This window comes from Ovis aries, chromosome 5 (assembly GCF_016772045.2).
Source record: "Ovis aries strain OAR_USU_Benz2616 breed Rambouillet chromosome 5, ARS-UI_Ramb_v3.0, whole genome shotgun sequence".
NCBI lineage: Eukaryota > Metazoa > Chordata > Mammalia > Artiodactyla > Bovidae > Ovis > Ovis aries.
The window spans coordinates 38,559,766-38,583,076 of NC_056058.1; the positions used below are offsets into that span (position 1 = coordinate 38,559,766).

The 23,311-nt window shown below is 38.9% G+C and overlaps 2 protein-coding genes across 2 annotated transcripts; both read right to left on the reverse strand.

The window, feature by feature from the left end:
- Window positions 1-87: 87 nt before the first annotated feature.
- Window positions 88-5,179, reverse strand: LOC101114017 (olfactory receptor 2C3). Its single transcript, XM_004009414.6, has one exon. The coding sequence runs from the start codon at window positions 5,177-5,179 to the stop codon at window positions 4,220-4,222; it is 960 nt and encodes a 319-aa protein (XP_004009463.3). The 3' UTR covers window positions 88-4,219.
- Window positions 5,180-17,793: 12,614 nt separating this feature from the next.
- LOC101114270 (olfactory receptor 2C3-like) lies at window positions 17,794-22,835 on the reverse strand (the record flags this gene model as incomplete). Its single annotated transcript, XM_012179236.3, is given in 3 exon segments — window positions 17,794-17,816; window positions 21,967-22,517; window positions 22,519-22,835. Coding segments are annotated over 3 exon segments (891 nt in total), but the record flags the coding sequence as incomplete, so codon positions are not given.
- Window positions 22,836-23,311: the final 476 nt, after the last annotated feature.

Here is a 23,311-nt window from a genome sequence, read left to right on the forward strand (position 1 = left end):
GAAGGAAAAACTGCTTTCTGACTGATTGCCTTGAAGGAAAAAAGAACCTATGTTTATGCATCATTTACCAATCATGCCACACAAGCATTTATTTTTAGTACATTTTATTTTTCATAAAACTGCTAATGCCAAAGCTTTGTATTAAAATAAATAAATAATAAAATTAAAATAATAACAGTATTGTTCTGGCACAAAAGTAGAAATATAGATCAGTGGAACAGCATGGAAAACCCAGAAATAAACCCATGTGTCTATAGTCAATTAATCAATAACAAAGGAGGCAGGACTACACAATGTTGGAAAGACAGTCTCTTCAGTAAATGGTGGTGGGAAAACTGAATAGTTACCTGTAAAAAAATGAAATTAGAATAGTCTTTAACATCATATACAAAATAAGCTCAAAATGGATTAAAGGCCTAAATGTGAGACCAGATATTATAAAACTCTTACAGGAGAACATAGGTAGAACACAGTTACATAAATCACAGTGATTCCTTTTTAAAATCTGTTTCCATTATCTGAGTAATGGAAATAAAAGCAAAAATAAATAAATGAGACCCACTTAAACTCAAAAACATTTTGTACAGTAAAGGAAACCCTAAAGAAAATTTACAGATAACCCACAGAATGGGAGAAAATATTTGCAAATGATATGATCGATAATGAATTAGTCTCTAAAATTTATAAACAGCTTAAGTGGCTTAATATCATCAAAACAAAATAAAAAATGGACAGAAAACCTAAAGAGACACTTCTCCAAAGAAGACATACAGATGGCTAAGAGACACATGAAAAGATGTTCAATATTGCTAATAATCAGAGAAATACAATTCAAAATCATGCTAATCAGAATGGTTACCATCAAAAAATCCACAAACAACAAATGCTGGAGAGGATGTTGAGAAAACAAAACCCTCCCACACTGTTGGTGGACATGTACATTGTACAGCCACTGAGGTGAACAGTATGGAGATGTCTTAAAAAACTAAAAATAGAGCTACCATATGACCCCCCAATCCCTCTCCTGGTCATATATCTGAAGAAAAAAGTTGTCCGAAAGGATATATTCACCCCAATGTTCATTGCAGCATTGTTTAGAATAGCCAAGAAATGGAAGTAACCTAAAAGTCCATCAACAGAGGAATGGATAAAGACAATGTTCAGTTCAGTTCAGTTCAGTTCAGTTGCTCAGTCATGTCCGACTCTTTGCGACCCCACGAATCGCAGTACGCCAGGCCTCCCTGTCCATCACCATCTCCCGGAGTTCACTCAGACTCACATCCATTGAGTCCGTGATGTCAGCCAGCCATCTCATCCTGGGTCGTCCCCTTCTCCTCCTGCCCTCAATCTCTCCCAGCATCAGAGTCTTTTCCAATGAGTCAACTCTTTGCATGAGGTGGCCAAAGTACTGGAGCTTCAGCTTTAGCATCATTCCTTCCAAAGAAATCCCAGGGTTGATCTCCTTCAGAATGCACTGGTTGGATCTCCTTGCAGTCCAAGGGACCCTCAAGAGTCTTCTCCAACACCACAGTTCAAACGCATCAATTCTTTGGCACTCAGCCTTCTTCACAGTCCAACTCTCACATCCATACATGACCACAGGAAAAACCATAGCCTTGACTAGGCAGACCTTAGTCAGCAAAGTAATGTCTCTGCTTTTGAATATACTATCTAGGTTGGTCATAACTTTCCTTCCAAGGAGTAAGCGTCTTTTAATTTCATGGCTGCAGTCACCATCTGCAGTGATTTTGGAGCCCCCCAAAATGTGGTGCATATATAAAAAGGAATATTATTCAGCCATTAAAAAGAATGAAATAATGTCATATACAGCAACATGGATGGACATAGAGATAGTCATACTGAGTGAAATAAATCAGGCAGAGAGACAAATACCATATGGTTTGTTAATATGCACAACCTACAGAAAATAATACAAAAGGACTTAATTACAAAGAAGAAACAGATTCAGACTTAGAGAATGAATTTATGATTACCAGGATAGAAGGGTAGGGGGAAGGATAGTTAGGGAGTTTGGGATTAACATGTACCCACTGCTATATTTAAAATAAATAGCCAGCAAGAACGTACTGTACAGCACAGGGAACTCTGTTCAATATTATGTGACAATCTAAGTGAGAAAAGTATTTGAAAAAGAATTAATACATGTATAACTGAATCACTTTGCTGCATACCTAGAACTAACACAGAATTATTAGTAAATATACTCCAATATGAAATAAAAGGTAAAAAATCAGTAAAATATCAAAAATTGTTTTTCTGTCTGATCAGCATTTTTCATCACAAAAATGTCAATATTATTAACTTTCCAACACTGTTTTGAGTTTTAAATCAAGTACTGTGATTGCTCTGTGAACTTGGTTCATCTTTTTAGAGCACCATTGTGTGCTAGTTTTCCTAACCTCCAGGAATAGATCTCATTTAAAGATCTCATTTTAAGAATGAGTAAATGCATGATTGGACATATGAAAAAAGTAAACATATTCTATTGAATGAAAAATAACTATATTTCTTGTAAACTGAAGGCATAGAGCTGAATACAAAAGTTGATATTTCTGTAATTAGAGATGAATCTGTATAGTATGTTATTGATGAAATATCTAATTGGCTGGATATCCAGCTAAAAGTTCTACTCTTGAGACATCTGCATCTTTATATTCCTCCTCCTGAAGCAGTATGAATTGCTTTTTGCTCAAAACATTTCTGGAACCAAATGTGTGAGATTATTCCACATCAATAACCAATATTCCAACTCTCCAAAAATCAACTGTATATCTGATAATTCAATTTAATTCTGACACTAAGTACACCTGAATTTAACACCAGACCCCACTGATTTAAGAGCAAAGTTCTGCACAGGACCCCTCCCCCTCACCCGACCCCAGTTCAAAAGTCAGTTGCAAGTTCTAGATTGCCACAAACCACCAACAGACTATAACCATAGATTGCCACGACCTGCCCTTTGTTCAGGTTAAGTGACTTCCTAGAATGACTTACAGAACTCAGGGAAACATTAAGTGTACTGGTTTATTATATAGAATATAAATGAAGAGGTACATGGGATGAGTCCTGAGCAAAGGAGCTTCTGTGTCTGTGTCTGCAAAGTTTGGTGTTCACTACCTTCTTGCCATATAGATTTATTCACCATCCTGGAGCTTTCCAAATCCCACTGTTTAAGGTTTTTATATAGGTCCACTGCATAGGCATGATTGATTAAGTAAAAACTGACCATTGGTGCCTTAATTTCTAGCTACTCCCCCTCCCCAGAGGTTGGATGTGGGGCTGCAAGTTCCAAACTTCTAATCATATGGTTGGGTCCTCTGACACCCAGACTCCATCCTGAAGCTATCTAAGGACTCTAGGTTGAGTTATTTCATTGTCATAAACTCAGGTATGGTTGAAATGGACTTGTTATGAATAATAAAAGTTGTTCTTCTCACTGATATCACTCAGAAAATTCCAAGGGTCCTAGAAGCTCAGTGCCAAGACTCAGGATAAGAAAAATATCTATTTCTTATTACATCACAGGGGATTATAAGAAAAATGGCAAAGATAACTATGGATAAATATGCTAGACTTATATATCAGCCTAAAATCTTGATTTGCTGTTCAGTCGCTCAGTTGTGTCCTACTTTCTCCATCCCCATGGACTGCAGCATGCCAGGCTTCCCTGTAGCATGCCAAGCTTCCTTGTTCTTCACTGTCACCAGAATTTGCTCAAACTCATGTCCATTGAGTCACTTTGTAATTCTCTAACTGCTATGAGGTCAATAATATCTACATCACTGAGTCACTACAAATATTGGGGGGAAAAGGCAAAGGACTTCACACAAATGAGGCACCCTTAGTGGCAGACATTCTATAAAATATTAACAAAATAATATAACAATTAACATGTGTAGCTACATAAAAAATTTACAATATCATAACCAGCATACATGTCATACATATAAAACTATATAAACAACCAAACAATATAATTATGAACGAAATATGAAAACAGAAAATACTTTATCTTGGCCTGAAAACAGTATGAGTACATCCAACTCAATTTGTCACCTAATTTGAACTCAAGAAATTTTGTACAGAGATGAAATCCCTAATATTCTGCCCCTCCAAATCATTTATTTCTTTTTCTCTCATTAAAAAAAAATAACTTTGATCCCTTTAAACCAGCTCCCTCCTCACAAGTGATGAGTTTCTAAATATCACCTCGTGTCCCTCCAGAACCACAATTCTCCAGTACAATGTGCCTAAGTGCCTTCTTCACAGTCTTGTTCCTTAGCGTGTAAATCAGGGGGTTCAGCATTGGGGTGACCACAGTGTAGAAGAGGGCTACAAGCTTACCTTCCTCACGAGAGTTTCTCCTGGCAGGCTGAAGATACATGAAAAGGATGCTCCCATAAAACAGAGCCACTACTGCTACATGGGACGAGCAGGTATTGAGTGCCTTTCTCCACCCTTCTGCTGACCTGATCTTCAACACAGCCCAGGCAATACGGCTGTAGGAGACCAAAATGAGACCCAGAGGCAAGACAACAAAGATAAAGCTGGCCACGTACATCTCTACTTCATTGAAGCTGGTATCCACACAAGCCAGTTGCATAATGAGGGGCATCTCACAGAAAAAGTGGTCAATGCGATTGTTCCCACAGAGAGGCAGGAGCATGGTGAGTGTGGAACCTACCATGCTGGTGGTCAGACCCCCAAGCCACGAGGCAAAAGCCAGGCTGCAGCAAAGCTTTGGATGCATGATGGCAGTGTAGTGGAGTGGCCTGCAGATGGCAGCATAGCGATCGTAGGCCATGACTGCCAGGAGGACACATTCAGTTGCCCCCAACCAGTGGGAGATATAGAACTGGATCACACACCCTCCATAGCTTATGGCTTTGTGTGGTCCCCAGAGATTGACCAGGAGTTGAGGGACGATGCTTGTGGTGAAGCTAATGTCCAGGAAGGAAAGGTTGACCAGAAAGAAGTACATAGGAGTGTGGAGATGCACATCCACGCAGGAGACCACAATGATGATGCCATTACCCAAGACAGACACCACATAAATCCCCAAGACAAAGATAAAAAGGATGGGTTCTAGAGATGGTCGTTCAGAGAAGCCCAGCAGTATAAAAACTTCTGGAAAACTTACATTGGCTATTTCCATCATACATACAGCTAGAAGTAGGGCAAATAAGTCCCCTGTAGATGAGTAGGGGGCACAGGGTATGAGGCATGTAGTGATTATATTAGTTAGCAAACTTTAAACATAAATTTATATCCTTTATTCCTGAAAGCATCCAATCAACTGCTCCATGGGTAATGGTCCATCAACTTCTTGAAGGTCAGCTTGGAGTGTGTGGCAAGTGACATGGAAATATGCATAGCCTGGGGAAAAATGGATGCATGCACAATTCTTGGCAATGAGTTTTTACTGAAATATTGCTTGTAGTAGCAGATGTGGGATCAACCTAAATTTTTAGAGATAAGGTTTTCATTGACTGGCGGATGACATTCCATGTGATGAAACACAGCACAAGTATTAAAATTGAGCCTGTGCTACTTCCGTCCTCAGTTAGTAGCCACATGAGTTCATCTGGACATTTCTCTCTCTGTCAAATCTCACAAACATTGGCAAATTTTTGTCTTATTATTAAATATAGCCAGCTTGTCTTCACTTCTTACCACCTCTGCTGCTTCTACCTTGGCCTTTGCTGTTATCATTTATCACCTGAACTGTTGCTGTAACATCCTAGCTTGTCTTCCTGCTTCCCTGTTACTTCCTTTCAAAGTATCCTCAACACAATATCCAGAAGATTATGTTAAAATGTAACATGGACATAATTGGTCCACTGCTTTCTTATCATAGAAAAAGGCTTGCAGTAGTTTTCCTCCAAGGTAGCCACATGCTCATATTCCTCTCTTCTTTAAGTCATCTTTTACTGAAGGTTTCCCTCACTGTGTTTTTAAAATTGAAAATAACGGCTCTCTTCCATCTCTCTTATCCCCTTTCCTGCTTAATTTCTTTTTGTCCTTAGTACTTATCTTCATAGAACAAATATTTTATTCTAATTTATTGTGTCTATTACCTGCCTCACTCCATTACAGTACAAATTCCATGGACATAGGGCTTTCTGTTACTTTATTTTTGAGTTCCCAGTGCTAACTCAGGGTCTGAAGCACAGAAGTTCCTTAATTGACAGTCATCAAATCAGCAAATTGTGAAGCAGTTTTGTTAAAATGTGTGAGCATGATAAAAGAAGAACTAAGGCAAAATAAAGGTATAGTTGAGGGACATGATGGAGAAGGGAATGGCAATCCACTCCAGTATTCTTGCCTGGAGAATTCTGTGGACAGAGGAGCTTGGTGGGCTGCTGTCTATGGGGTTGCACAGAGTCAGACACGACTGAAGCGACTTAGCAGTGGCGGTGGCGGCGGCAGAGGGACATGAAAGTGCAGCCTCAAGCAGTTCTGTCAAGAAGGAACACTTAAAGCTGTCAAAGTCATGCACAGCTGGCCCAGACCATGCCTTCCTTTTATAAATGTTGAATAAAACAAACCAGAACTGAGCACGGACAATGTGTGAAATCAGAAGCCCTCTTAAAGGGAAACAGACAAGCACTTTGCTTCAGGTATCTCTGAAAAGTTCTGGAACCTTTGTTTACAAACACATGAAATTTTTTCCCCCGGTTTTTGAAAGGAAAAATAAATGCATTATAATTAGAGTTCATTCAAGTGTGAGGATCTGAGCAGCTATAAACTCAAATATCAATGCTTTTAAAATTCCAGGGAGGGAAACTTATCCATTTCTATAACTGGAAGTTGACCAAGCAAAATAAATTGAACACAGGTATGTTTACAGTGTTTTATAATACATGTAGAATTTCCCCATGCATTTGTAGAGATGGGGTTCAGGGAGCTTCATGCCTTTCCCAAAATTCAGGCACAGAACTTGTACTGGTTTGGACTTTACTGAGCTAGAATGCTGAGAAAATCATCTGGTTACATATAGTTATATATATAGTACATATAGTTATATATAGTACAGCAGACAGTACTGAGCCTCTGAGAAAGCACCAGGAAGAGGATTCTGCACCCCTTCAAATTCTGTAAAAGTAAAGAGTGGCTTCATAATGTGAATGTGGGAGAGAAGAGGTGAATGAGGATGGTGCTGTGCAACTGATTCATGACACAATAAAATAATTGCCTTATATAAAGAGTCACCTCATATGAACTGATGAGTACATAGAAAAGTAAAAGGCTAAACTGAAGACTGCATTGTCTCTCATGGGCTTAAGTATCCTTACTGGAGATATGAAAATTTTATTAACACACATATGAATAAAATGTGTGACTGTCACCAAAAGATAAGGATCAGAAGTTCACAGTCATGAAGTAATAGTTTGGTAGAATTTTGGAGAAAATGGAGATCTTAGTGATAATTTGATTCATTTCTAGAAATGATCAGTGAAGTGAAAGTCACTCAGTCATGTCCAACTCTTTGCAACCCCATGGACTATACATTCTATGGAATTCTCCAGGCCAGAATGCTGGAGTGGGTAGCCATTCCCTTCTCCAGGAGATCTTCCCAATCCAGGAATCAAACTGGGGTCTCCTGAACTGCAGGTGGATTCTTTACCAGCTGAGCTGCCAACCTGGAGAATTCCACGGATTGTATAGTCCATGGGATCACAAAGAGTCGGACATGACTGAGTGATTTCACTTTCACTATGGAAATGATCAGTGGCTTACTCAAAGTTCAAGCCTTGTTCAGTGCAAGTACTGGAGCTACACTAAGCAACCAGATTCTTAGTAAAAAAAATAAAAAAATTCCAGTAAAGGAAGAGTTTTGCTCATTCAATGATTCACCAAAACATCGCAATAAAAAATCATTCTTGAAAATGTGACCCAGCCCCAAGTTCTGTGACATTGTGACAAAGAAAGATAGCATGGTGAGAGTTACAGGAATGAGTTCAAATTTTTTGAGTCAATTATGTCGTCACAAATTCTACCCCTGAATTTATCCAACCTGCTAATAAGCCAAAGACCCCCAAAAGAGCAAATCGACATGGTGCAGTGCTCTCAAACCTAATTAGAATGACCAGAAACTGTATGATTCCAGTTTATCTTAAATATCATCAATAACAAATAAATCTGAGAATATCACTTACTGATGGTAAGCTAGCAGTATCCTCTCTCTCTTTGCAGGGTGCAAATATTATATAACAAGTAGTATTTTATTTCAATAATTAATAAGATCCATTAATTCAATACACATGGCTTTGAAAAGTAGGAGAGTCGGCAAGGTATTTTGATGTTCTAAAATTGCTGGAAATCTCCAAGTCAGTGATGGTAGGTGTGCTAGATTCACTTCAAATGCATACGTAAGGGCAGTCTTAAGTTTTAAAATTAGAATAGGTTTAAATTAGAGAGAAACACTTATTTTTTCCTAAGAAAAGTGTAAGCAAAAGAAGTGAAAATGATTCACAGAATTTTCAGAAAGAGAAATATATGGCAGTCCCCAGAGATAAAGTGTGTCATAAAACAAATAAAATGACAAGACATTCATTTTATCCCCCAGAGCATTCAGGAAGGAGGCAGACTGTGATTACACCAGGGGAGTGAAGTTGGAGGAGAAAAAGCTTTGGGGATTTTCTTCCCTATTGAATAATTATAATTCTATTAGAATGTCTGTACACATAGAATTGTTCATATGTGTACAGAAGTGTGAGTTTGAATGCTATCTCAGTGTTATTTTAGGTTTTTATACTGCCAAACATTGATTGTCTACGCATCTATGCAATGGTGTCTGTATCTTGTGAAGAAAAGCATGAAATATTTGTTCACTACAGTAACTTCAGTACTTGTGTTACAGATTTTTTTTTCAAGATTCAATTATTCTATTATTGGAGTATAATACAATGATGAACTAATATACTGTAGTAAAATACATGTAACATAAATTTGTTACTGTAACCATTTAAAAATGTACAGATCAGTGGAATTGCACATTTACAAAATAGTACAACCATCACCCGTATCTAGTTCATGAACTTTTTTATAAACCCTACCAAACCCCTTTTTAGCAGTCACTTTCCATTTTTTCCTAGTCTTTAGAAAAATCTACTTTCTGTCTTTATGAGTTTGCCTATCTTGGATATTCCATGTAAATGAAATCATACTGTATGTGGGCTTTTATATTTGACTTCTTTCACTTAGGATGTTCTCAGGTTTTTCTATGTTGTAGTGTGTATCATTATTATATTTGCTTTTAGAGTTGAGTTATATTCTATTGTATGACTTTGACACATTATGTTTATCTAGTTATTTGTTGATGTCCATTGGAATCCTCCTGCAATGCAGGAGACCCTGGTTTGATTCCTGGGTTGGGAAGATCCCATGGAGAAGGAACAGGCTACCCATTCCAGTATTCTTGGGCTTCCTTGGTAGCTCGGATGGTAAAGAATCTGCCTGCAATGTGGGAGACCAGGGTTTGATCCCTGGGTTGGGAAGATCCCCTGAAGGAGGGCATGATGACCCACTTCAGTATTCTTGCCTGGAGAATCCTCATAGGCAGAGGAACCTGGTGGGCCATAGTCCATAGGGTGGCAAAGAGTTGGACAAGAATGAGCAACTAAGCACATTGGTTTATTTGTTGATGGATCTTTGTGTTATTTCCACTTTTCGCTATTGTGAATAGAGCTGCTAATGACATGTCTCTACAAATATTGTTTGAATATTTCAATTATTTTGGTGCACATCTAGGAGTGGAATTAATAGATCACATGGTAACTTTGTGATTAGAACTTATTTTGGGGACTTTCTTGGTGTGGTGGTGCAATGTATGAGAATTGACCTACAATGCAGGAGACCTGGGGTCAATCCCAGGGTCAGGAAGGTCCCCTGGAGAAGGTCATGGCAACCCACTCCAGTATTCTTACCTGGAGAATTCCATGGACAGAGGAGCCTGGCAGGCTACAGTCCATGGAGTCGCATAGTTGACATGACTGAGCAACTAACACTTTCACGCTTTCACACTATTATGTTTACTATGCTGTTGTTTTTCAGTGGCTAAGTCGTGTCTGACCATTTGTGGCCCCATGGACCTTAGCTTTCCAAGCTCTTCTGTCCATGGGGTTTTCCAGGAGAGAATACTGGTGTGGGATGCCATTTCCTTCTTTGGGGAATCTTCCTGACCCAGGGATTGAACCTGGGCTTCCCATGTCTCCTGCATTAGCAGATGAATTCCTTACCACTGAGCCATCGAGGAAGCCATAGTTTTGTATTACAGTTTGAGATCAGGAACTATGAGACTTCTGGTTTTGTTATTTTTCCTCAACCCCTTGGTTATTTGGAATCTTTTAAAGTTTCATCCAAATATTGTGATTACATTTTTTTTGGTTAAAAAATGACATTTTATTTTGATTGAGATTGCTGTGAAGCTACAGATGACTTTGGGTAGTATGGGCATTTTACCAAGATTAGTTCTTCTGATCCATGGACGTGGGCTCTTTCCATTTATTTGTGTTATTCCAAATTCTTCAAATTCTTATAGTTTTGAATATGCATATATTTTACCTCCTTGGTTAAGTTTATTCTTGAGTATATTATTATTTTGATGCTATTGTGAATGGGAAACAACCAAGCAACATATGCAGTGAAATATGTGCTCGACATAGTCTACAGCCTTACAATCCAATATGGGTCATTTTTACCAATAAATATTTTATCTTATTTTTGAGTGCAAATTATTCTTAATTTAACTCTGCAAAGAGCTATTATGAACCTCATTTTAAAGGTGAGGCAACTGAGGCTTTGAATGGGCAAATGACTTGCTCAAGGTCATGTGGCTACTAAATGGTGGAGAGATTTGCATTCATAAATATTTATTTCCTATCTCATATATTCCCTTAGTGACCTAATGTCGACTAATGGATTCAAATATTAACTAAATCCTGAAGACTCTTTGAATTGTATCCCTGGCCAGCAACTCAGTTCTACACGTCAGACTCAAACAACTCATTGTCTATGTTGCATGTTGATTTAAAGAGTGTTATGAAATGACTCTTTCCCCTAACCAGAATTCATATGTTGAGGCTATTAACCCGATTGTGACTGTGTTTGGATATGAGGGCTTTAAGGAATAACTAGGTTTATATGAGGGAGCTCATTTGTCACATTCTAATCCCACAGGATATGTGTCCTTATAAGAAGGCGGAAAATACCAGATCTGCATCTCTTTCTCCCTGTTTCTATCCCCCAGGGTGCAGAGAGGAAAGGCCATGTGAACACACAGTAAGAGCAAGGCAGTCTCCGAACCAGGAAGAGAGACCTTACCAGCAATTAACCTGATGACACCTTGGTGTAAGACTGATCTGTCTCACAGGTCCAATGTCTGACCTGTGAGAAAATATGTTATTGTTGTTTAAGCCATTCTACATGTAATATTAGTTCAAATTTAAATACAGATGGCTAATACACATTCTTAACGCTTCTGAAAATGAACCCTGTTTCCTACCAGACCCTCTCTAGCTTCAGGATCCCCATCTCACTTGATGACAACTCTATTCTAACTTGTTTCTCAGGATAGAAACCTCAAAGTCAACTTTGACCATTCCCTTTTCTCTTTCTGATGGTTGTCAACCACCTACAGAAGAGATGCACCTATATAAACTTTGTATCCTTTGAGTAACTATAATGATGTCAGTTATAGCAGTACATCTAGTGTAAATAGTAGGAAAAGAAAATTAGAAAATTTTATGAAGAAATAAAAGAATTATGTGCATAAAAAGGAACATAAACACTACTGAGTTTTTATATGTTTATCACCATGTTATTTCCCAGCCTCTCACTACTTATTGCTCCTTAACAACCATATGTGGTTGGTGCTGTTACACAGTTTTACAGATGAAGAGAAAGAAGCTCAGAGAGGAGAATTAATTGAATCAAGTCACATAGTCACTAAGTAAGGAACCAGGTCCTATAGCAAGTATGACTTGACCTCATACCAGATACCAAAACCCTGTGCTTCATGTCCTTTCCTTATTATCTACATAGAGGTCTTGGTCCTACAAAAATGTGAGTTCTTCTGACATTAATTTAAACTCTAGCTCACTACCAGAGTCCCAATAAGATACTGTTTTTGAGTAGCAGGAATGGAACTTATTGTGACATTTAAGATAGTAAAGTAAGTATAGGAACACCCAGGAAATTTCTGAATTTGAAAAACAGAAAGAATAATGATATATTCCTTGCTCTACTAGCTAAGAAAATATTCTATTAATCCACGGTTACTGAAAGTGCGCTGTGAAAGTCAAAGTGTTAGTCGTGTCCAACTCTGTGACCGCAGGGACTGTAGCCTGCCAGGCTCCTCTCTCCATGGGATTTCCCAGGCAAAAATACTGGAGTGGGTAGTCATTTCCTTCACCAAGGGATCTTTCTGACCCAGGGTTTGAACATATTTCCTGCACTGCAGACAGATTCTTTACTGTTTGAGCCACCATGGACGCATCATGCATAAATAAATATTAAAAGAACAGAATTTATATTCCCCAAATAAACTTATATACATAAGAAATTTAGTTTTTGGAAAATATATAATTTCAGGATAATAGTAGAAATACAGCTAATTGAAATATATTGTGGTGGGATCATTGAATAAAAATTTGAATATATTAAATATAATTCTTTCTTTGTCCTATCATGTACACACACACACACACACACACACACACACACAGACAGACATTGTAGAAAGGATTGAAAAGATAAGAATAAAATAGAAATCTATTAAACACAAAATAAACACAATTTTGTGGTTGGAGGACTATTTCTAAGCATATTTCAGGCATCAGGGCATAAAATAATTTGCTCTAACTTATTAAGATAGTCTGAAAACATTAAAGTCAACATTTGCCTGGGGTCTGGAAGATCCCTCAGCACCTGGATCTTAAGGATCTCTCAGATCTAAATTCCTATCACACTTTCCCTCACTCTCTTTCAGCCACCCCTGACAATTCCCCATCTGAAATTTTTTCTCCTCTAAAGCCTTCGCACCAGTTACTCTTTCTCCATGAAATTCCCTTCCACACTCATGTTTCGTATCTCCCTCCCCCATTTAATTATGAAGAGCTAAAATGGCAACTCAAGACCTCCTGTCAGTTTCTCCACTCTCACCCTATTGAATATTGGTCCTGTCTTGTCTACAGGACAAGACCTACATTCTCTATAGGCTTGCTTATTTGATAAGCTTGTATATCTGTGAAAGGGGGACATCATTTCTTTGTTCTTGCCTCTCCAGCACACAGAACAGGTTGCATATACAAAATAAGTTAAAATAATGTTTCATTTTGTTGAATGAAATAAGGACTATAAGAAGTTATAGTTACATGGTTGATGGAATTTAATACACAAAATTTAAAGTTTTTGTAACACAAAGGAAACAAAAAAAATCATATCAAAAGAATATACATCCCACTGGAAAGATTATCACTTCTAATAATGAAGGGAAATAGATTCATATATAAACTATTCCTTTAAAGCAATAAGAAAATGTAAAACAACAAGGACAACAATGAAAAAAAGGGGGAAAACAATTTAGTGCAGAAAGCATATAGTATCCAAAACATTTCAAAAGGTGTTAAAGCTTACTAGTGATCAGATAATTGACAAGGAAAGACTAAAATGATCTACAGAATCAATAGTGAAATTGTGAGACTATATGCCTTTCCACATGCTATTGGTAAGAGTATAAATGTATAGTTTCTTAACAATTTCAAATTTTATATTTCCATAAAATATAAACATGTGAACATTATTTGCTTCAGAATTCTGAGATCCATCTTCTACAACTAGTAGCCAAGTTTGCAAGAATTTCAATACATATGGATTTATTTTAATTTTGTATGTTATAATGAAACTGAGGAAAATGCTCATGGTAATTAAAATTTCAGAATACATATTCAGTTCAGTTGTGACCCCATGAACCACAGCACGCCAGGCCTCCCTGTCCATCACCAACTCCTGGAGTCCACCCAAACCCATGTCCATTGAGTTGGTGATGCCATCCAGCCATCTCATCCTCTGTCGTCCCCTTCTCCTCCTGCCCTCAATCTTTCCCAGCATCAGGGTCTTTTTTTTAAAATATATAAATTTCTTTATTTTAAGGAGGTTAATTACTTTACAATATTGTATTGGTTTTGCCATACATCAACATGAATCTGCCACAGGTATACACGTGTTCCCCATCCTGAACCCCTCTCCCTCCTCCCTCCCCGTACCATCCTCTGGGTCGTCTCCAGTGAGTCAGTTCTTCCCATCAGGTGGCCAAAGTATTGGAATTTCAGCTTCAACATCAGTCCTTCCAATGAACACCCAGGACTGATCTCCTTTAAGATAGACTGGTTGGATCTCCTTGCATTCCAAAGTACTCTCAAGAGTCTTCTCCAACACCAAAGTTCAAAAGCATCAATTCTTCTGCACTCAGCTTTCTTTATAGTCCCACTCTCACATCCATACATGACCACTGGAAAAACCATAGCCTTGACTAGATGGACCTTTGTTGACAAAGTGAGGTCTCTGCTTTTTAATATGCTGTCTAGGTTGGTCATAACTTTATTTCCAAGGAGTAAGCATCTTTTAATTTCATGGCTGCAGTCACCATCTGCAGTGATTTTGGAGCCCAGAAAAATAAAGTCAGCCACTGTTCATATATATATATATATATATATATATATATATATATATATATATATATAACATATTGATGTGAAAATATATCTATGAAATGTTTAGTGAAAAAGCTTGCCAGGAAGTCATGAGCTTGCTAATTTCTGGGTTGTTTTCTCATATCTGGCATTACAACCTTGGACCAAGAAGGTTGCCTGTTGAGTGTGTTTACAGTTTTAACCATATTTTTGATACCATCTGACTCCCTCTACTTCACACACTATCCCATACCAAGCTGAAAGACAAAGTGGAGTGTGCTGAGCTTGAAGAAATTACTTTCACTTTAGTCTGGGTGTCCCCAAGGCAAACTCTATGTCCAGGGCATCTGGTTTATAATGTCAAATAACAGTAGAGCAGGACAAAGGCAGAGGTGACTTTGGCCATGAGCAGGGGTAGCAGTACTCCATCTAGCAGAGATATGGGAGCTGTATGATATATATATATATATATATGTATATATATATATATAATAATTATATATATTATAATGTCTTAGATGACTAGACTGATAAGGACATCATTTGTTATAATATTTAAATTTTCTGAAATGTTTTTAGAGGAAAAAGGAGAAATGGTTATCATTTATAAATGATAAAAATCCCTTTCAACTATACTTGAGTTTGTGTTAATGGGGTGACTTTTGGAAAGTCTCTAGGTAACCACTGGGGCTTCCCAGGTGGCGCTAGTTGTAAAGCACTCGTCTGTCAATGCAGGAGACATAAGAGATATGGGTTCGATACTTGGGTCAGAAGATTGCCTGGAGAAGGGCATGGCAACCTACTTCAGTACTTTTGCCTGGAGAATCCCTGGAAAGAGCAGCTTGGCAGATTATGGTCCATTGGGTCGACTTACCATGCACTAGATAACCAGCAGACTGGGGCTGGTTGCCAGAGGAATCAACCAGGTGGTTATAGTGTTGAAACATTCAGTCCTGCCCCTTCCACCATACACCCAACTCCCTAACCTCAGAAGAGAGGAGAGAGGATGGAGGTCGAATCATTCACTAAAGGTCAATGATTAAGTCAACCATGTCTATGTCATGAAGCCTCAATAAAAACTCAGAAATGCAGGCTGTAGGGGGTTTCCATATTGGTGAACAAGAAAACATCTTCGTGTCATGAGAGTTGGACATTTCAAAATACATGGGAATAGAAGCTCCTGTTTTTAAGGCTCACCTGGATGCCACCCTATATATCTCTTTATCTGGGTATTTATTTGTAATCTTTAATATTCTTTGGAATGAGTGAATAATTAATTTAGTGAGAAAAATGTTCTCCTGAGTTCTGTAAGCCATTCTAACAAATTAATCAAACCTGAGGAGGGAGTCATGGAAACCTTCAATTTATAGTTGAGTTAATTAGAAGCACAGGTGACAAGCTAGACTTGTGACTGAGGCAACCCCATGAACTGCAGCCCACCAGGCTTCTCTGTCCATGGACTTCTTCAGGCAAGAACACGAGTGGGTAGCCATTCCCTCCTCCAGGGGAGCTTCCTGACCCAAGGATCAAACCTGGGTCTCCTGCATTGCAGGCAGATGCTTTACTAGCTGAGCCTCTGGGGAAGTCCCTATTTAGAAGCACAGCTGACAAGCTAGACTTGTGACTGGGGTCTGAAGTCAGTACAGTCTTGTGGGAACAAGTCTTTAAACTGGATATCTGATACTATTTTCAGGTAACTAGTGTCGTTAAATTCTAAGGATATCTAACATGTGTCAGAGAACTGATTTTTGTGGGAAAATACCCGTACAGATATGCATCTCAGATCAGTTTCCTGATGGAAGGAAGGGAAGTCATCCCATTGACTTCAATCCCTGTGGGAAGTGTGGCTTCATTTCCAGACTGTGCATACTTGAATTAAGCATGTGAGGAGACCCTGAGGGAAAGTTGTGGGGTATACAAAGGGGCCTGGGGTGGCTCAGGTTCGGTTTGCTTGGGTGAGAGAGCATCAAAACCTGTGTTCAAAAGCTTGCTGAAAAAAGGGGTAAGAGTGACAGGAGTAATCATGGAGATTCAAAGATTATTCTGTATTGGGCAAAAAAGATGCATAGGTGCATAATACAAAAGAGCAGGTGGCTAATTTCCAGGCTTCAACAGCATGTGAACTGTGAACTTCCAGATGTTCAAACTGAATTTAGAAAAATCAGAGGAACCAGAGATCAAATTGCCAACATCTGCCTGATCATCAAAAAAGCAACAGCATTCCAGAAAAATATCTACTTCTGCTTTATTGATAATGCCAAAGCCTTTGACTCTGTGGATCACAATAAACTGTGGAAAATTCTTTGAGATAAGAATACCTGACCTGCCTCTTGAGAAATCTGTATGCAGGTAAAGAAGCAACGTTTAGAACTGGACATGGAATAACAGACTGGTTCCAAGTAGGGGAAGGAGTACATCAAGGCTGTGTATTGTCACCCTGTTTATTTAACTTATATGCAGAGTACATCATGTGAAATGCTGGGCTGGATGAAGCACAAGTTGGAATCAAGATTGCTGGGAGAAATATCAATAACCTGAGATATACAGATGATACCACCCTATGGCAGAAAGCAAAGAACTAAAGAGTCTCCTGATGAAAGTGAAAGAGGAGAGTGAAAAAGTTGGCTTAAAACTCAGTATTCAGAAAATGAAGATCATGACATCTGGTCCCATCACTTCATGGCAAGTAGATAGGGAAACAATGGAAACAGTGACAGACTTTATTTTTTTGGGCTCCAAAATCACTACAGATGGTGATTGCAGACATGATATTAAAAGACGCTTACTCCTTGGAAGAAAAGCTATGACAAACCTAGACAGCATATTCAAAAGCCAAGACATTACTTTGTCAACAAAGGTCCATCTAGTGAAAGCTATTGTTTTTCCAGTCATGTATGGATGTGAGAGTTGGACTATAATGAAAGCTAAGGGCCAAAGAATTGATGCTTTTGAACTGTGGTGTTGAAGACTCTTGAGAGTCCCTTGGACTGTAAGGAGATCCAACCAGTCTATCCTAAAGAGAATCAGGTCTGAATATTCATTGGAAGGACTGATGTTGAAGTTGAAACTGCAATACCTTGGCCATCTGATGCGAAGAACCAACTCATTGGAAAAGACCCATGCCAGGAAAGATTGAATCGGAAGGAGAATGGGGATGACAGAGGATGAGATGGTTGGGTGGCATCACCGACTTGATGGACATGAGTTTGAGTAAGCTCCAGGAGCTGGTGATGGACAGGGAAGCCTGGCATGCTGCAGGCTACGGACTCACAAAGAGTCGGACACAACTGAGCAACTGAACTGAATTCAACTGAACTGAATTTCCAATAGGTCACGTAAGCATCTTTTCCCCTTTCACTGTGTCTTGCTGCTGCTGCTAAGTCAATTCAGTCGTGTCTGACTCTGTACGACCCCATAGACAGCAGCCCACCAGGCTGCCCCGTCCCTGGGATTCTCCAGGCAAGAACACTGGAGTGGGTTGCCATTTCCTTCTCCAAAGCATGAAAGTGAAAAGTGAAAGTGAATTCGCTCAGTCATGTCCGACCCTCAGCGACCCCATGGACAGCCTACCTGGCTCCTCCGTCCATGGAATTTTCCAGGCAAGAGTACTGGAGTGGGGTGCCATTGCCTTCTCCATTCACTGTGGCTTAAGGACTTGTAATACAAGCAGGATAAAAATTTACACTGTTTAGCAAGACCCTCCTTTACTCTCCCTCAGGCTGCACTGCTTCAGGATGGCTCTGTTGGTGGGTTTACATTACTTCTACTGGATGTGGGGCCAGAAATTGTGTAGAATCACTGTTGTCCTTTTAGTTGTTGACTTCATCATAAGCCACAAATCACACTTCAAATGAATTCCTTTAGGTTCTGAGGAGGATATCAAAGAACACCGTGTTGAAACTGCCTCCCTCATTCTTTAGCCTATGTATTCTATTACTTTAGCACTTTAGCTGCTGCTGCTGCTGCTAAGTCGCTTCAGTCATGTCCGACTAGCACTGCATGTCAAAAGTTACAGCATTAAACTGTGCTCTGCCGTGCTAAGTGGCTCCGTCATGTCTGACTCTTTGTAACCTTATGAACTTTAGACCACCAGGTTTATTCCATCCGTGGGATTCTCCAGGCAAGAATACTAGAGTGGGTTGCTGTGCCCTCTTCCAGGGGATCTTCCCGACCCAGGGATCAAACCAGTGTCTTTTGCATTAGCAGAAAGATTCTTTACCACTGCACCACCTGGGAAGCCCAGAAAAATGTTTCTTGTGCTCAAATAACTCACTAAGTTCCCTTAAGAAATTTCCCATCCTGCACTCCCAGATTAGTTATGGCTGTTACTTACTGTAGTTCTCTTTCAATCTAGAAACATTGCAAACAAGTGGAGATAAGAATGGTAAAATAAAATGACTGTTATTAGTTTAAAGTTTCACTGGAACCTTGTGATCTACTCTATGTGAACAAGCCAAAAAACAAGGTAAAGTTATGCTTCCCTTGAATGCTAGGTAGGTGCAAGACCCTTTAATCTTGAACCCTCCTGCCTCACCTTTTCTCTAAGCATAAAAGAAAACTGAATTCTACTCTAAGTTAAGATGGTTCTTTAGGAGATTGTTGTTTTTGTTCAGTCCCTAAGTCAAGTCCAACTCTTTTGGGACCCTGTGGTCTGCAGCATGCAGACTTCCCTGTCCTTCACTGTCTCCCAGTTTTTGCTCAGATTCATTTCCATTGAGTCAGTGATGCTATCTAACCATCTCATCCTCTACCACCCTCTTCTCTTTCTACCTTCAATCTTTCCCAGCATCAGGGTCTTTTCCAATGAGTCAGCTCTTCGCATCAGGTGATGAAAGTATTGGAGCTTCAATGGCAGCATCAGTCCTTCCAATGAGTATTCAGGGTTGATTTCCTAGAATGAAGGATTTTGATCTCCATGTTATCCAAGGAAATCTCAAGAATCTTCTCCAACACCAGTTCAAAAGCTTCAATTCTTTGGTGCTTAGCCTTCTTTATGGTCTTACTCTAACATCCATACATGACTACTGGAAAAACCATAGCCTAGACCTTTGTCTAAGCTCAGACCTTTGTCCACAAAGTGATGTCTTTGCTCTTTAATATGCTCTCTAGGTTTTTTGTAGCTTTACTCCAAGAAACAAACACAACATTGTAAGGCAACTATATCCCAATAAGATGAAATAAACTAAGGAATTCATAGTTGATAGTGTTGATAAGTTATCAACCTCAATACTCTATTTACTTTTACTTTATCTAAGATCTAAATCTCCCAATATCTGTTGGTATTATTCAAATGAGTAGTCTGAGAGTCAACTTGTGACATTTAGGGAGGTGTTGAATTTGAAAAGTGGGAGCAAAATTTCTAGAGACAGGGTTTTGGCCAAAGAAAGTCCAGAAAAACCTTTCAAAATATTGCTGAAAGTAAATGAGTTTGTGGTACTCCTACTTAATATGTTTGAAAGAAAAACATGAATGCTATTTTTTCTTTATATCAAATTTTTTCTCTGATCAGAATTTTCCCATCTCAAAAATGTAAATATTATTAACTTTACAACATGATTTTGAGTTTTACATCAACAAGTCCAGTGATTGCTCTTGAGCTTAATTCACTTTTTTTTAGTGCAGCTTTGTGTGCTAGTTTTCATAACCTCCAGAAATCATTCTTGGACATATGAATAGTACTGAGTGAATAAAAATATCTTACATATCCTGTACACAGAATATGTAGACTTGAATAGGGAAACTGATCCTTCTATTTTTACAGATATATCTGTGCAGCATGTTATTGAAGATATCTCTAATTTGCTGAAAATTCAACTCAAAATTCTACTTTTGAGGCATTTGCCCCTTTAGTTTCCTCCTCCTGAAAGTGCATGAATTGTATTTTGCTCACATCTTTTCTGACACCAAACATGTGAGATTTTTTTCACAACAATAACCAATATTCCAACTCTCCAAACACCAACAGGGCATCCTGTAATTCAATTTAACTTTGAGAGTAACGACCTAAATCTAGTACCAGATCCTGCCAATTTAAGAACAAAGTCCTCCACAAGACCACCCCTGGTTTAGAAGGCAGTTGCAAGCTCTAGATTGCCACCCATGTCTATGACCAACTAACGATAAATCAAGAGTTGCCATAACCCCTTCTTTAGATTTAGTGATTTGCAAGAGTGACTCATATAACTCAGGGAAACACTTTAGTGTACTGGTTTATTACAAATAATATAAAAGAAGAGATACATGGGATGAAGTTTGGAAAGGTCTTGAGCACAGGAACTTCTGTCTCGGCAGAGTTTAGGGCATCTACCTTCTTGTCACATAGATGCAGCCACCAACCTGGAAGTATCCAAACACTATTGTTTAAAGTTTTTGTGGAGGTTCATTGGATAGGCATGATTCATTTAGTTATTGGTCATTAATGACTTAACTTCCAGTAACTCCTTCCCAGACATTGGGTTAGGACTGAAAATCACAAGCTTCTAACCACATGGTCAGTTCCTCTGGTATCCAGGCATCCTCTGGAAGCTATCTAGGGACTCTTCTTTGAGTTAATTCATTGGCATAAACTTAGGTATGTTGAAATGTGCTTGTTATGAAAATAAAAGATACCTTTTCATCCATATTACTCAGAAAATTTCAAGCGTCCTAGAAGCTCAGTGCCAGAAGTCAGGACAAAACAAAAAAAGTATATATTTCTTATTACATCACAAGAGACTATAGCCAAAATGGCAAATATGTCCATGGATACAAAGAATAGACTTACATCTCAGCATAAAATCTTGATAACTTTGTAATTATCTAATCTTTGTGAGGTCAATAATATCTACCTCACTGAGTCATTACAAATATTAGAGGAGAAAAAGGTAAAGGATTTCATATATATTAGACACCCTTAGTGACAGACATTGCTTTAAAATGTTAACAAAATCATATAACAATTAGCATATGTAGCTACATAAACAATTTACAATATCATAATTAGCATGAATGTAATATATACAAAGCTATATAAATAATTAGCAAAATATACTTATTAATAAAAAATAAAAACAGAAAATAAGTTCTCTTTGCATTGGCCTGAAAAAAATATGTAAGTACATCCATTTCAGCTTGTCATTTACTTTGAACTTAAGAAATAGTGTATAGAAATGATATCCCCAATATCCTGATGCTCCAAATCAGTTTTGATCCCTTTAAATCTGCTTCCTCCTCACAAGTGATAAGTTTTTAAATATATGTGTTCCTCCAAAACCACAGTTCCTTAATACAATGTGCCTAAGTGCCTTCTTCACAGTCTTGTTCCTTAGCGTGTAAATCAGGGGGTTCAGCATTGGGGTGACCACAGTGTAGAAGAGGGCTACAAGCTTACCTTCCTCATGAGAGTTTCTCCTGGCAGGCTGGAGATACATGAAAAGGATGCTCCCATAAAACAGAGCCACTACTGCCACATGGGACGAGCAGGTATTGAGTGCCTTTCTCCACCCTTCTGCTGACCTGATCTTCAACACAGCCCAGGCAATACGGCTGTAGGAGACCAGAATGAGACCCAGAGGCAAGACAACAAAGATAAAGCTGGCCACGTACATCTCTACTTCACTGAAGCTGGTATCCACACAGGCCAGTTGCATAATGAGGGGCATCTCACAGAAAAAGTGGTCAATGCGATTGTTCCCACAGAGAGGCAGGAGCATGGTGAGTGTGGAACCTACCATGCTGGTGGTCAGACCCCCAAGCCACGAGGCAAAAGCCAGGCTGCAGCAAAGCTTTGGATGCATGATGGCAGTGTAGTGGAGTGGCCTGCACATAGCGATCGTAGGCCATGACTGCCAGGAGGACACATTCAGTTGCCCCCAACCAGTGGGAGATATAGAACTGGATCACACACCCTCCATAGCTTATGGCTTTCTGTGGTCCCCAGAGATTCGTCAGGAGTTGAGGGACGATGCTTGTGGTGAAGCTAATGTCCAGGAAGGAAAGGTTGACCAGAAAGAAGTACATAGGAGTGTGGAGATGCACATCCACGCAGGAGACCACAATGATGAGGATGGGTTCTAGAGAGGGTCGTTCAGAGAAGCCCAGCAGTATAAAAACTGGAAAACTTACACTGGCTATTTCCATCATACATACAGCTAAAGGTAGGGCAAACAGGTTGCCTGCAGGTGAGTGGGAAGGCACAGGATGTGAGGTATAAAGGGGATTATATCAGTGAGCAAACTTTAAATCTAGATGCATATCCATTGCTCCTGAAATTGTCCATTCAACTTCATTGTGGATGAGGTTGCATCATCTTCTTGAAGGCGAGTTTGGAATGTGTGCTAAATGACATGGAAATATGCATAGCCTGTGGAAAAATGGATGCGTGAAATATTTTTGCCAATGAGTTATTAACTGAAATATTACTTACAGAAGCAACATCCAGAATCAACCTAAGTGTTTAGTGATGAGTTATCGCTGGGTATGGTATTTCATATAATGAAATACTACACAGGCATTAAAATGAGCCTGTGCTAAAATTTGCTTAATGTTGTGTGGCAGCCTGGATGGGAGGGGAGCTGGGGGGTAATAGACACATTTACATATCTGGCCTTTGCTGTCCA